Raw genomic sequence first — 15,563 nt, 5'->3', positions numbered from 1 at the left:
CACTTCAATTTTTCCACAAGACAAAAAAGAAATAAACAAAGTCCACTCTGACCACAGTTCCGCTATAAACAAAAAAAAAATTTTTTTCATCGTCCCACACACAGAGAAATGACAACTTTCTGCTGTGAGCTCTGTGCCGCAGAGGTAAGTTATATGATTACAGTGACAACAGGGTGTGTGACACAAATTCGCAGGAAAAAAAAAAAAAGGCGACACACGGCGCCCGGTGGATTTCTTCTAAGTCAAATGTGTGTCAGTCACCAGACAATTTAGTGTTCTATAAATGTCACTGTGCAAAAACGGTTCATAAAAGCTTTAACGGTGCCATAATAGGAGAGCTGTAGAATGAATCAATGGGCTCTTAGCGGAGTGTGAACGGAAGAAACACACAACCTGTTCTTTGACGGAGGCCAGGATGTTGTTGGCGGTGTTGTCAGCCTCCATGTTGCGGCCAGTTGAACTGTCGCGGATGGTCAGCAGAAGCCCCTCCTCCGTCACTGGGCTCTGCTCAGGAGCTGGCATTCCTCCTGTGTGGACAAACACACACGCACAACACACACACACACACACACACCAAGATCTGGTCACCACAGGCGCTCTTCTGGAAAAAAAAAAAAAAAAAAAACGAAACAAAGAAACCCCCACAATCTTGTACACACACACCAGACTGCGAGTGCATGCATGTGCAGATACACTCCACTCTTTGAGTTAGCCACTCCCCGATATACACAGGCGAGTGATGAGCAGTGACTATCAATGGTCACACGCCGCCACCGCCAGCAATACACAAACGTACACCCACACACGCCATATGGCCCAAAGAGAAAAAGGCTGTCGATGTTTCACGTCTGTGACAGTGCAAATCAATGCCATATGGCCTTGAGACAACACACAAGTTAAATAATGATTTGTGTATGTAATACAGTCACATAAAAAAATATAACACAAACAGAACAACGGCCAACGATTCTAGTGAAGGCGTAAAACAACGGAAATTCAAATCCTAAGGACGCAAAAGCTGCCCTAAAATACCAAGCATGTGTGCGCGCAGGTGACGACAACACATAAGATGCAGTGGAAAGGTTGAAGATGAGTGAGGGCAGGCCTTTAAAAAAACAAAACAAAACTAAAAACAAGTCAGCAGCCCGACAGAGGAGATAAGGTGTTCCTGTCTCCTTCGCTCTCACTGGCCTCTTGTCCTGGACTGAAATGAGAAAGTAGAACGAATAGTTATGGTCTCATTATATCTGTTGACAGGGAGAATGTCAAGGGAACGCTGCTCAAGGTGGATCCATATTTACTAGAAAGAGCCTGTTGAGCCAGACAGGGCAGCTAAAGGCTGCGATGGCTGCATCACAGCTCAGGGCTGCAGCAGCAGCAGCAGCAGCAGCAGACAAATGCAAGACGTCTAATAACAGAGGAGGTATGTGACTTCAGGGAAACAGGGATTTTATTTTACTATGACTTTTACTGCCTTCGAGATCCACTGCCAGTGTCATCTCCAAGATACCAACATAAAGACGTATTCCACCCGTTGGTTTCTCCACATCTATTGACTCGCATGATTTACTGCACCAGACAGAATGCAGGCGAGGTGATGCATGTTGTGGTGAGACGACATCTTTACACGTAGAGGAACTTTAGCACGCTAAAACCACCATGACCATACAGTAATTTACAAAGTAGCCCCGTCGCTAGCAACTGAATACTCCTTCAATGCAAGTATTACAGTATGCCAATCCATAATGACAGCCTTAGGGTGCATGGAAGACCTGATATACAGTAGCTTCGCTGAATGAGTCAATTTCTTGCCAACAGACATCATTTTAAGGGTTAAAGGGTCATACACTGTCATGTAAAAGCACTCACTGATTTGAATGCTTCTACCACATACACATACACACACAGACAGACGGGTAAGGAATCATTTAGCTCAGGCTGACAGCCAGTTTGTGTGAGCTGGTTGGGTTGTTTACAGTGAGAACATAAAAGTTTTTGGCCAGGGATGAGGCAGTTGGGGAGGGAGGCAAGGAGTACGTGGGAGGTCCCCCAGACATTTGGACGAAATGTGACCCCGAGGTATTCTGGGAGTCTGTCACCAAGGCTGCGCGAGCATTTCAAGGTGTCTGAGCTGAACTGAGCCATGTGCCAGCCCTGGTGTTAAATGACAGATAAGGTTTTATGACCACCAAGTATGTTAGTCCGCACAGGATATTCCATGTATCCCCCTGTCAGTCTCCCAAATTCCTTTCCTGCTCATTCATATTGTTGCAACATACTGTTTGACTCCCGCCCACCTCCACTGCAGCCTCTGAATCAAGGACATGGCACTTGATTCCCAGAAAACACAGTAACAGGAAATGGGAAAAGCTGTTTGAACTCCTCCTCCCTGACTTCTACACAAACACAGAGGGGAACAACGCAGGACTGACTGAGTGCAAATTTTAAAACTGACAGAAGCTGCCAAGCCGGTTGGGGTGGACGAAATCCTTTCTGCTGTTCCTCTCAGCATCTTCTCACAGGAGGACACAGAGAAGTGTGCGGCTATGGAAGCTAGGCACTGTTATGGTCACTGTTATTTAAATCACCATATGAGCTATATGATGCCTCTCTGTGACCCTTCACTTTTGATAAAACATGCTATCCATAAAAAGTGACTTACTAGCCTCTGAAAAAAAGAAAAATCCTCATGCTTTGACCACAATCTGTTTATATAATCTTTCCAAATGAATATTTCTTAGCAGTGTAAACCTGACTGTAGGAAAGTGCACACTAAGCAGACTGTAGGAAATGGAACCACAGAAAAAGCAACACACAAAAAGGAAAACAAAACCTACAGAAGGCGGCATTAAGCAAAGAGAAAGTGTGATATGTATCTGAGCCTACCTCTGAAATTCCCCATTTTATCTGGTCCAGAATGATTTCACTTTGCTTAGCTTGGAGTTCTCAGGAGCTCTGGGAGCTCTGGAGTGAAACAACAGCGCTGCTGCCAACCTACCACAGTCCTATAGGCACATGGCTGACTGGTTCTTCAACATTTCTCTTTGTGTTTCCCTCCAAATGCTGAGGGGAACAATAACCTTGCTGAACTGCCTGGCGGTTAAAAACTGTGGTATGTCCAGCTCTTGGACAGTCTGAAGAGCAAGTTACAAGTCTGAGAAGTAGGTGAGAAGCTAAAGAGGTGAGGCCAGTCTGTGCACACTTCAAGGCTGTCATTAGGTTAATGCCTAAGGACCATACTGCTCAGTTCCCACAGGGTAAAGATGACCTCATCCTGGAGGCAACAAAGAGGCAAACCAGCGTCTAATTATTACCATTAAGGTTTTTTGCCTTGACTAAGCAGAAAATAAACAGCCTGCATACGACAGCAGGACACGCTTTTAGAGTATAACTAATGACAAAAACAAACCTGCTTATTTTTAACAGTATTTCTCTCAGTGACAGACTTGTCCAACGCTTCAACGTGGAATAATACGCATCTCTTTTACCAGACATGCTTTCTAGCCAGAGCAGCTAAAGCTCCCCTTTAAAGTATCATAATCCTCAACGTCTCCTAGCCTGCCAAGAAAAGTCTTAGTCTGACCCCACCCTGACTTGTCAGACCACGTGATCTGATCTACTGACCTCAAACTCCAGCCACTCCTCTGAGCTTCTTGCACAACCCCTTTTTCTGTGACTCTTGATTAAATGTGGTTACTGAAGGGAGGAAAAGGAAAGCTACAGTGCAAAAGTTTTAAAATCTGACTAATTCTGGCATGTTTCTAAAGGGAACGATGCTTAAAGGAGTTCAGAAAGATCTACTTTCCCAGACTGAAATACTGCCTTCTTGCATCAATTTCATCTACAGACATGAATTCATCAGCTCTCTGATCCCTCTGAAAGCCACCTGTGCCTTGTGTCACCTTCCCCAAGGAGCACCGCAGAAGCAAATATAATATCAGCCGTCGCACAGGCTCCGTTTACATGCACACAGGAAACCAGGGTACTGGGAGAAATCAGGTTAAAGCCGGAAAGCAGAGAACACATTACAGGCACCACAATGACACGATTATTGGGACTCCTGTGTTTACATGCATCTGGTCAGAAAGCACATTTTTCCCAGGGTGTATTTTGAGTCAGGACTGCACATGTAAGTGTATTGGTGATTTCTAATCCAAAAGGACAATTTTCTTCTCGGTCAGAGGATTTGGATTGATGGTGCAGTGAGAGGTCAGGCTCTATAGTGGGAGAGCACACTTTAATAGTTCAAACCTTCTTATTTAAACTCAATTGTTTCAGTTTCTATTTCAGTCTGACCTTCAATTTGAGTTCTATGAGTGATAATCTTTCCTTTCATTTTCAGAAATCTGACAGCTGACCAGGTGACTTAAGTGCACGTGAGTGCACTGACTGATGTATTCCTTTGTTCCCCACTTTTACTTCAAGAAGAGATAAACTGCTGTCACCTGAACACATTCAGTGTTGCTGCAAGTCAAAAGACCCATTGTCTGCCAGTCAGCGGAAGGAAGATTTGTCTTCAGGAGGCCGAATGACACTGGGTCACAGACATTCAATGCAGACAAATGGAGATGAACTGAGAAATAATTATACATTAGCCTGAATTTCAATTGCAGGGAGTCTCAGAGAAGCAGCGGTTCAAACGCTGATTGCTCCGACTTGCTGAGCTGAAAAGGGCTGGAAAATCTAGAGCACAAACAGAGCAGAGAGCTGCATAAGGAGCCTACAACAGGCTACATCTCTTCTATCTACTGCACAAAAGAAGTGATAAGTAACAGTTCGATACCATCTTCATAAAACTCTTTTTGAGTTCCACATACAATCCATAAAGTGAAAGCACAAAATACCTTCTCGTAAGAGCTACATTGTGTGCAGTGAGCTAATAAATATTTCATCATGCATCAAGCTTAACATCCCATTAAACCTCTCAGCCAACATATGCACCCACCAAGTGATCAAAGAACATGCTTGTGTGTGTGTGTGTGCGTGTGCATGCGTGCGTGCACATGTATGTATAGGTTTTTGTTCAAATTAGACATTCACTGATTCACCGATTTGTGCAGGAGGAGCCGATTAGAGAAATCATCTAGTGTATTTTTGATGAAAAGCCACCTGCCCTCAGGCCCCTGTGGCACATGGTTGCTTGTAACTTATCTAGAGTGACCTAGCAGCATACGTAGCATGTGAAATCTTTTGTAGGGAGAAATGAAGTCCCATTACTAATCTCTCAGCGGCCACGAAAATGTCCCGCGAGACCCACAATGCTTAATTGCTTCTTTCAAACTGTGTATTGACTTGGCTGAATAAAACTAACATTTGTGGTCAAGTATAATTTATCAGAATTCACCGAGACGAACAATAATGCATTTTCGCCTCAGTAAATCCTCAAAGGTAGGAAAACACTTTTGCCTCAGCTCAAAAAGCATTCACAACCACCAACGTTATGCTTTTACAGCAAGTCGCTGAATTCTGGAACAATTTCTGAAATCCCCTACTGCACACACTGTTAGATTGACCACGTGGTTAGGAAGTGCTGACTGAAGCCCTGACAAAGTAATTGCTCTGAGCAGATTGGAGAATTGTGGGTAAACATAAATATACCAATGGTCCTGTGCATATAGCAAGCCCCAGACTAACCGTGACCTCAGACAGTGCATTGTTAAGTATCCACATAGTGCGACTTCTTGGTACCGTGGGTGCCACACGTGGAAAATTCTTTTTAGATTCTTTTGAGCAGGATGGCGAATTCTCTGTGAGGCACGATGGCCTTGCCAGCAGCAAAACACAAAAAGTTATTATTAGATCCCTAGATGTTTCACTTCATGCTCTCAACTGCTGAAAATGCTTTGCTCATTTTTGACACACCCAGCAGAAGGAATGTCTCCTTTCCAGAGCACAAACAGCCTCACATGCACAAACAATGACTCGATCAATCATTACCCTGAATAAGATACCGAGAGTGATGTAGTCTCCTTTTAATAGACACATACCTGTACTTTGCTTGCTAGAGGATTATACAGGGTGAGAAGTGCAGTGCTATACAGGGTGGAGACAATGATCCGACAGCATCTCCTCCACCTTCTCAACTAAGTGGACATGCAAAGTAAATGGTGCAGAAGCTGCACCCATGCCTACCTCACACCTTGAACCTCACCCAGACAAATGTTGCAATAACCTACGGCCTATCTGAACATGCGTATCCACGGGGCAGGGCTTGCCTCTGATTAAAGGCAGGAAACACACTCACTTTACAGTCAGTGCAACACAAAAACACACACTGACTAATGCTGCACGGCGCATGCATACTCTCTGAGCTGCACTTTCTCTTGCAAGACATGTTTACTCAAAGAGGACATGGGGAAGATGACTGCAGACCAAATAATCAATGTTTGCACTGTGCAGCAGTAAAAACACAAGACTAACTTTCCGCGAACAATCATTCACCCTCCACCCCATTTCCTCAAAATACCTCAACCAACGGGGAGCAGGGAGGCTCAGCTGAAGTCCCATCAGCTGTTTTCAACCTGTCACCAAAACAAATATGTTGTGACAGAACAGGACTTAAATTATTCTGATTGCATGTAAATCCCATAAACAGAATCAGAGTTTCTGCTAGGCAGACTTGCTACATCCTGTTACACATTGTAAGACAAATGCATTTAACACCCGAATGCTTTTCTGCATACAATTACAATCCAAAGACAACAAGTACAGCAGCAACGCTTCCCAAGAAAGAATTACAGCATAATGACCTGTACATCTCCAGAGAAGTCCAAAAAACTCATTCCTTGTGTAACAAATGTGGCACAAGACAAAGATTTTCAAGTCAACCGATAAAGTTGAATGAAAAATTTGATCATGGCATGGGACCTTCATTATTGTACCTCATTTAACAGTTCAGTTAAAAATGTGTTTAATCAGTGCTGCAGTGTTATCAACCATACGCACTTCATTTGCTGTGTCAAACGTTTCCCTATTGCTGAGCCTATCAGATGGTTATCAAATGATCGTGTTTCAATTTTATGTTCATGCAGGATTCTGAGAGAGAGGGAGAGGTTTGACAGAAATACCGAGATCATCCAAAAGGGACAATTTTAAAAAGGAAAATTACCATGACAAATGTTCCCGCTGCTATTGGCAGTGTCCTGGCCCTCGCTGCGTAAGGTGTCTCTGAGGTGAGTAAGTGAGCTCACTCAGCACCTTCTATAAAGACTGATTACAGAAAGAGATGAACTGCCCGCAGAAAAGTAATCAATCACAAAGCTAAGAGTTGTGTAGACTTAGCTTAGTTGACTGTGTCTTCATGAAAAAGGACAATTTCGCAGGTTTGTTGTGATATGAATTGGGAGATAAAATGATGGCTTTGAAAATTTACTGTTATACCAGCTCTGACATAATGAATGTTTCATGTGCATGAGTGACCGTGTGATAAATAAAGACTATTGACATGACCACCTATCCATTTCAGTTTTGTTCACGTCTGGTTGTGTTCTTGAGTTGGCAGGGAGCTCAACTTTTCTTTTCACTCCCACATAAGTGATCCAGTTACAAATAGCAGGTTTTTATTTAATGGCATTATATATTGAGAATACTACAAAAGATAGGGAACATTACAACTATATGGTTGTAATTCAACATGTTAAAAGGCTGAAACTTATGGATTCCTGAGGCCATGAGTATGCACACAGGCATCACATGAATGGACACAAATGATTTCTCTATAAGCTAACAGATAAAACTTATTGCAAGAACTTAATTGCCCTAAATAAAAAAATATATAAAGTTATCAATTACCATGAAAGCATCAGTCTACTGTTCAGAAATCTGAAAAAATTTAATATGAAATTCAAGACAGAAATACATTTTGACTCCCAATTAGATTCCTGTCTCAAATCAAATCAAATCATATGAAATATGTTGTTTTATGGCAACACCAACCTTACAACCCCTGTCTATGCCGTCTGTCCATCTTTATCTCATTTAAAGCAAAACTAAACCCCTGCAGTATGACCAAAAATCCAACGCAGCAAAAATTGCAGCTGTTCTACCTGCACAAGAGCAACTAAGGGGAGACTGATATGAAATTGATTGATTCATTGAGTTTTTTTCTGCCTAGGTTGTTGAGCTTAGAAATGCATTTCTGACATCGACCAGGACCAGAAAGATAACAATTTTATCCAGACGCAAAACTAGCCTCCCTTTAATTTCAATGAAAAGCTCCAGGCTACATCTACATCTGTAAAAATACTCTCCGGTCAAGCTTTGCTAAAATGTTGTTTGGTGTATTAAACAGGCTGTTGTGGGGAACAAGGATAAAATATTGAGATGGACAGACTGAATTTCTCTGTGCAGCAACACTGACTTCTGAACTTTGGTGAACTAGGGAAAACAAAACACAAGAAAGGAAACTCCACTTCCTGTGAAGTATTATGAAACCAGCTTAAAGAGGGAGATGGATAAGCAGAGGCCTGGCCATTTACTCCAGAACGTCTGATTTGCATTGGTGCAGCCTACTCAATGCTCTGCGCTTCGGAGTGGACAGGCAGGGGTCATGGAACAACGTGCTGCTGTCCATTCAAATGTGAGTGCAGCTACTGATAACTGCACAAACAAACTTTAAACAGGAACAATGGTGATGGACATGAGACCAAGTTGTCCTGAATTAAACAAGCCAGATGATCAATAAGTTTTGGTACAATTAATATGCACAGTTTCAAGGCCTTTCTGGCACTATAAAGTCCCACGACTACCACTGTTAAGTACTAGGCATGACCTTTTTCCAATATGTGATAATCAAAATTTTGACCACTCATGCTAGAAATGCCCCAATGCTAAATATGTATTTTTAAGCAATTAAGCTGAGTGAAATACGCTGTGCTCCAACATGGTATTTACAATTCTTTGAGCCTCCACTACTTCTGGCATGCAGGTCGGAAAGTGATCTCTCAAAGTCCTGGGATAAGGAAAACCTCATCTATAATTCTGAACACCAGCTCAGACTGGTCGATTCCCTTCAGCAGGTGGCCTTGCATTGGCCCAATCTGAGCTCCTCCTTAACATCAACTACACATTAACATTCACCTTCACTTGGAAGTGAAGAATGAAGTCAAAACAAAGAAAAATGGAAATAAAAAACAAATGGATGAATATATTTGCTGTGCACACTGATTATTTTTCCACACCCTGCAGTGGGTAGTTAACTGTGAGATGTTTCAGAGATGACAGGTTACTGTAAATAATGCAGCTTAAGCCGTAATGAGAGTTTAAAAAATACACTTTTATGGGTATTGCACAACTATTTTTTACAGTGCACAATAAAAATCTGACATGCTACTGAATCTTGTCCTTGGTGCACCTGTTAGTGAAGATATTAAAATGAGAGTCGGTGCTAACCTTTAACTGATGTCAGAATACACATACTGAATAAAGACTTGAATATTTCAGTGACTATATCTTACTCCGCTTAACACAGAGTGCTTGAGCAAAGGCAGAGAAAAACAGTCAAGGTCTGTCGTTTTGCTTTGAAGAAGATAATCCAAATTTTCTGCACAATTTTTAACAATAAAATCACCTTCAAGATCAAAATGCACTGAGATAACACAGCTGACGGCTGAGAAAAAAATAGTAATAACTGGAATAAGTGAAATGTGTAAACTAATTCACCTTAGCCGTCAGGACGCTGGCATGCATGATGCAGAAAGACAGAAGTAATGTAGTTACTTAAGTACATATCAGGTCAGCCAACAGGCACCAGCTGGCCTTTTTAAATTCTATTTAGTTCATGTGAGTATACATGCTTTTGGATATCCAAACTTTTCACTTATTGGCATAGTTCAACAAAAGTTCCTGGGACTCTTACACAGACTGACAAAAGGGAATATCTCCGACAGTAATGTCACTGCGTACTGAAGGAAATGTAGGGTTTCTGTCTGCACCATATGGATAATCTATCAAAAGGGATTTAATTGAAAAAATAAATCACACCGCGCAAGTTGTTAAAATAAATTCCCCTTTAGTTGTACTCTGTAATGATTCATGGAGGATGTGTATGACTTTGCAGTTCTGCAGAGGGACGTATGGTTTTATTTGAGGCATTGCTTAGAATTTATATCCTTCGGGTGGAAGAGACTACAAGTGTGGGTGCCATCGCGTTCATCACATCACATAGAGATACTCCTGCTGATCTTTTGTTCCATCCAGGGTATGACATAACAATATGCTATTTCTTATCCAAGTCGCAAGAAAACAACTCTTCTACTGTGTGTAACTAATGTTTTTCAGCATTTCTGGGTTTATCCTGGCCACAACAGGAAATCTTAAATGACGTGTGAGCACCTGGGAATGGATGTCCATCCAAAAATGAGAGGGTTTGGCATTGTTCAGGGTTATTGGTGCATGCAGAACGGAGTGCACTTTGGATGCCAGAGAAATGGTTGTTCTTGAGATGAAAACAAGTTTTTTAACAGGCTGGATGGACTTGTAAACTATTCTGTAAGAAGTCATAGTTTCTCTAGTGAAATATGCACACTTTAGACGTAAGACATAAAACTGCTGGTTATTATAGGATATTTCTCTGCTATCTAAGCTTCGTCCAACTGAAAAAAACTTAAAAGAGCAACGTCTTATTCTTTTAAGTTGTATCAATATGTGTTCCTTTGCCTTAAGGCTATAGGTTTTCCAGCTTTGATCTTGTCACTGTATCAAGTTATTCTGACAAAGAAAGAAAAAAAATACAGTATAAGCTTCGATATCACACAGTCCATACCTGCCTCTCAACTCACAACCGAGCGCAAAGCTTGGGATCTAGAAAATGCCATTTTAAATGTCATGTGCTTGAACTGTATTTGTTCATTTCCAATGTCAACAGGTCCCTTTTCAGAGACAATTGTACTTTGCAGCAGTCTTTTAAATGCCTTGACATTTAAGACGTGATTCTTTGCTTCTTGGTAGAGTTTTATGGAAACAGATGGAGCAGACAAATCCTGCAGATTGTTTCAGTTTTCAGTTGTAGTTTGAGAGCAGGCGTAACCCCTGTGGTCATGTAACCTGACATTGAGGAGATGCCTTCACTGTCCGACTAAATCCAGTCACCGAGTCCATGCACATACCACTTTGGGACGATACCTGATCCCACAAACAAGCTCTTTGAGTTTAAAAAAAAAAAAAAAAAAAGTCAAAAACAAGAAGCACACAGCCTAAGTTTATGTTTGCTTATGCTTATGTGCGGAAATAATGAGCCAATTAAGCAATTAGTCAACTTTAACTTCAAAGTTGGAAAATCAAGTGACTGCTAATGGTATAGAAATAAAGGAAATACCCAACGTTTGTCCAGACAAGTTCAAGTCGCCCCCTTGAGAAATTTTTTTCGCTGCTCTAAACTATCTTATGGCAATTCATAGACTTAATAATTAACTAAACAAAAAATAATCAACATATAAATTAATAATGGAAATAATTACTAGCTGCTGCTGTGCAAACATCAAGTAGAGCTCTAACGCTAAACAAAAGCTTAGTGTGTGGCTGTTGAATTATTTACAACAGTATGGCATCTGGCTCAGAAATTCGCTGTTCAGCATTAAGTGTCATTCTAGGTCATGACACATTTTTATGACTGGAGTGTTTTCAGGGGTGCTTATTTGTTATGTCACGCACTTGACTGAGATGGACTCCTGCACCACTCCTCCTTTTACCGTCAGTAAAGAGAGAGCTTTCGCCTGGAGTGATTATATGAGTAGCACTTTGAAATATTCAACAAGGTATTATGTGCCCTGTTGAGGTAATTCCACAAGCCAGATAGGCTTAGATAGATGGGACTGTTTGAGCAATGAGTTTGTCAGAAGACTCCAGTAGTAAGGATGCATGTGGAGCAAACAGCAGTGGAAAAGCTCTGTCCCTTCACTGCTGCTGTCCACATAGCAGAAACTGATGAGGGGGCGTCTTTCAAACTCAGCATGTCGGGCCTATGGAGGGCTATTTTACCGGACAAAAATCTATTGTGCACCTAATCTCTAAAAGCGCTGACATGCTTTGTGTTCTGTATTATCTTTAGCTGTCTGGCATCCAACCAAGGCATGAAATCTGGGGCTCTTTCAGGAATCCATCTACATATCCCGTTAGATCAACAATCAGCCAGCAGCCGCACATGCCAAGGCTTATCCACAGAAGCCAGTGCAAGGCTGAATGCACTCTATAGAAGCAGTACGGTTTTTAATTAAAAATCAATTTTTATGTATGATAAGAAACCACATCTAACACAGGAGTGGGCTGCAGCGCAAACTCGTGATTAACTGTTAAACTTGGAATCCTTCAGCATACTGTGTTGTATTTTCACAATATACAACCCTGATTCCAGAAAGGTTGGGGCACTGTGCAAATAGAAAAAAAAAACAAAAACAACATAATGTGATCATTTGCTAATCCCTTTTGACATATACTCAATTTAAAACAGTACAATGACAATATAATTAATGTTTTACCTCATTAACGTAATTGATTTTTGCAAATACATACTTATTCTGAATTTGATGCCATGTTTCAAACACGTTGGGAGAGGAGCAGACTGGGAGTGTTATGGAATGCTCCAAAAACACCTGTTTGGAACATTCCACAGGTAAACAGGTTCATTGGTAACAGGTGATAGTATCATGATTGCGTATGAGTATTGGGGATGAATAAAGCTTTTCTTTGGTAGATTGCCACCATGAACTATTATCATCCGACATTGGAGCCACAGCACAGTAGCGGTATCTGTCTAGAAATTCTGCATTTATGTTATGAATATACGGACACAATAAAAGAGAAATTGAAGGCTTAGCAACAAAGTAAATAAAACTCAACAAGCTGACTGTCACACAGTAAAAACTCTTTCACTTTTAAGAACACTTGAACTGTGCATAAGGGATGCTGACCTGCTCTTGCCTGACTGATGGAAGAGGCTGATACTTCAGCACTTTACTTAAATGCATGCATTCAGGCACAGACACAGGGAAAATAACCATTTTTTCCATGAGGCGAAGACTGCAAATACTTTCCCTTTCTTAAAAGAGGGAGAACACGCTTTTTGATCATAGCAGGGGAAAAAAAGCAAATCTGACGTGTAACATAGGGGTGAAGGCTTAAGCCTTGGTGTAGGGCCAGAATTAGGGGGTGAAAGAAATACAAGGAGGAGAGGCCCGCCAAAGGGCGCTGAACTATTCAACTGTTGTCAGTTCCCATTAAAAAGAACCCACCAAGAAGACTAGGTCAAACAATCACACCAGCTCACAAAAGGTCTTTTGCAAGCATGTTTGTGTTTTTGTCTGCTGAGGCCTTCTTCAGGCGAGTAGTACTTTAGCACTATCATCCGCATAATCAATACAGTTTCACAAGCATGCATCACTATCTTGCACAGCAAGAGTGATAAACAACATGCAGCACGACAAATGAAACTGACAACCGGTTGGCTGAACGTCTGACCTGCTAAAATCTCTCTCCTCGTGCCAAACACATTGTCACTGCTTAGAGTACAAGCAGAAACTACTAGAAAACAAAAGCAGAGGGAGAGCTGGACTCTTCGAACCAACATCTTGCTGTTCAATTCCACAGTAAACCAGCCTAAATGGTTGTCAGCTGTGTGGCAGTGTGTGTCTTGTGCGGTAACGTGAATCACGAGGGGAGTAACCTAGAGATCCTTCTCTTGTGTGTGTGTGTGTGTGTGTGTGTGTGTGTGTGTATAGTGCAGGTCGAGTCAGTGTGAGAGAGAGTTCACACATGATCTCATCTACCACATGCACTTCCACTGTTGGCTGAAAGGGAAAAAAAAATGAATTGCACTATGGTCACATCAGTGATGCAGGCAGGTCAGGTGACCTTTCCACACCTGCATGGCAACAGGAGGGACTTGTATCACTGCTCCCAGCATCTTTGGTGTGACAATAAGAGTATGAGACTTGACCTTGATTATCTATCATAAAAAAAAAACCATATATATGAATAACTGCTTCGGCAATCTTTGGGTTTTCTCTGCCTCGGTTTAAGCCAGGCTTCAACATGACACAGAGGGATTAAAGTTGAATGGCAAATTCTCCATTCCCGTTGCAATGACATTTCTCACGCTGGGGTTTAAGTGATAGTTCATGCAGACGAGTATAGAAATATGAACTGAAGACTGAGCAAAGGGGTTTTTGTTGCATGAGACACACTTTAAAATCAAAGTGGGACACGGTAATGTGTAAGGGCATGAATCCTGAGTGAGCGTCCTACGACACCTAGCTCATTGGAAAAGATAAGAGAATACTGCAGCTAAATGCAATCGTCCAGGTAACTTGACTGTTTCTTCGGCAGCTTCCGGGAAAACAAAGGTGAGTCCACCTTATCCTAAAAGGTAGGTAATTCTTGCACAGTGCAAAGCAACGAGGTTCACGTTAAAAGAAACGACCCTGCTTAAAATGCAGATTAGGGTAATTAAATATGGCGTAGTTTGAATGTAGCGAGTGAACGTGAGGTAAAGGTAAGCTTATCTGGTGGGAACACAGAGCCTGGATCTCCGCCCCTCGGCGACCTCGCATTCCAGAGATTCCCACACTCAAAATCTCACCTGCCTTTCCCTTTGCCACTCAGCACGCTTTCAAGGGCAATATGAGCGAAAAGTGAGGGTTTTTTTTAATGCTACCCGAAAACTAACGCTGAAACAGTTTCTGCACGTTAGCCAGCTAAGTTTTCATCCCAACGGTTATGGGCACGAAATCGAAGACGGCGAGTGAAGGTCCCCTCAAAGGTGCGCGTTTGTCGGCGATGAATCGGTCACAAGAACAAGATTAGCGTAGTATTAGATTCTCTCCCGCTGCGAAGAAGAGTAAAGAAGTTTGTCTTGTGCCAGACACAAGCGAAAAAAGGCTAACACTTTCCCTACACAGTGAATTCACGACTTTCTGAGTTCAAGTAGCAGTGCATACCCTCCTGCCTCGCGCACAGATGCTTTTATTTTTCCCTACGTTATCCCAATTATTTAGCAGTTAGAGAAGGAGCCAGGGGGAAAAGCAATCAAATACCTTAGGAGGACTGTTGCTGCGCTGGCTGAGCTGCGGCTCGGGTCAACATTGGAACCTGTAAGTTCATCGGTAAAGTCCTGCTGTTTAGTCCCATGCGTGTGAAAGAGTGAAACGCGCCTCCATAAAGGCTACAGTGGAGAAGAAGCCAACCCCTCCGCTGCTCCCTGCTCCCACCAGCAGTCCGAAGGCAATGCGAGCGTGCATGACGTCAGTGGGAATGTGGGGAAGCAGTACGCACTCCTGATTGGTTGCGACGCGAATGCGAGGCGTTCCCAAGGAGGTTCGCGCTGTTGAATTGAGCAATGACAGACGAGATGACAGTTTCCTTGGTTACAAATTTTGTCAACCCGTACACTGTGTGTGGAGGGACAGTACCAGGTAAGCTAAACACAGGAGCAGAGGGTAAATGTTCATTTTACTCGCATAACACAGACTTGATACCAGTCGTGTGTATTGCATTTAGTTATATTACGAGGCTCTGTAAAACTTATCAGTCCATTTTGAACAAGAAGTTCAAAATGTTTGTTATATTTCCAG

The 15,563-nt window shown here is 42.1% G+C and overlaps 1 protein-coding gene across 6 annotated transcripts in view; it reads right to left on the bottom strand.

Moving 5' to 3' along the window:
- The window catches only part of pkp4 (plakophilin 4), a 74,790-nt gene extending 59,570 nt beyond the window's left edge, over positions 1-15,220 (bottom strand). For 2 of the 6 annotated variants that reach the window (XM_076746940.1, XM_076746942.1), the window contains exons 1-2: positions 15,027-15,220; positions 394-527 (exon numbers count right to left, since the gene is read on the bottom strand). In XM_076746940.1, the coding sequence (XP_076603055.1) occupies positions 394-522 (129 nt within the window). In that variant the 5' untranslated portion in view covers positions 523-527; positions 15,027-15,220. The remainder of the gene's footprint in view (positions 1-393; positions 528-15,026) is intronic. The other 4 variants (XM_076746939.1, XM_076746941.1, XM_076746946.1 and 1 more) reach the window with 2 other exon arrangements.
- Between the last annotated feature and the right edge of the window lie 343 nt (positions 15,221-15,563).

Source organism: Chaetodon auriga, chromosome 13, assembly GCF_051107435.1.
Source record: "Chaetodon auriga isolate fChaAug3 chromosome 13, fChaAug3.hap1, whole genome shotgun sequence".
Taxonomy (NCBI): domain Eukaryota; kingdom Metazoa; phylum Chordata; class Actinopteri; order Chaetodontiformes; family Chaetodontidae; genus Chaetodon; species Chaetodon auriga.
The sequence above is the reverse complement of the archived record's forward strand: the minus strand, read 5'-3'. Positions and strand labels throughout refer to the sequence as shown.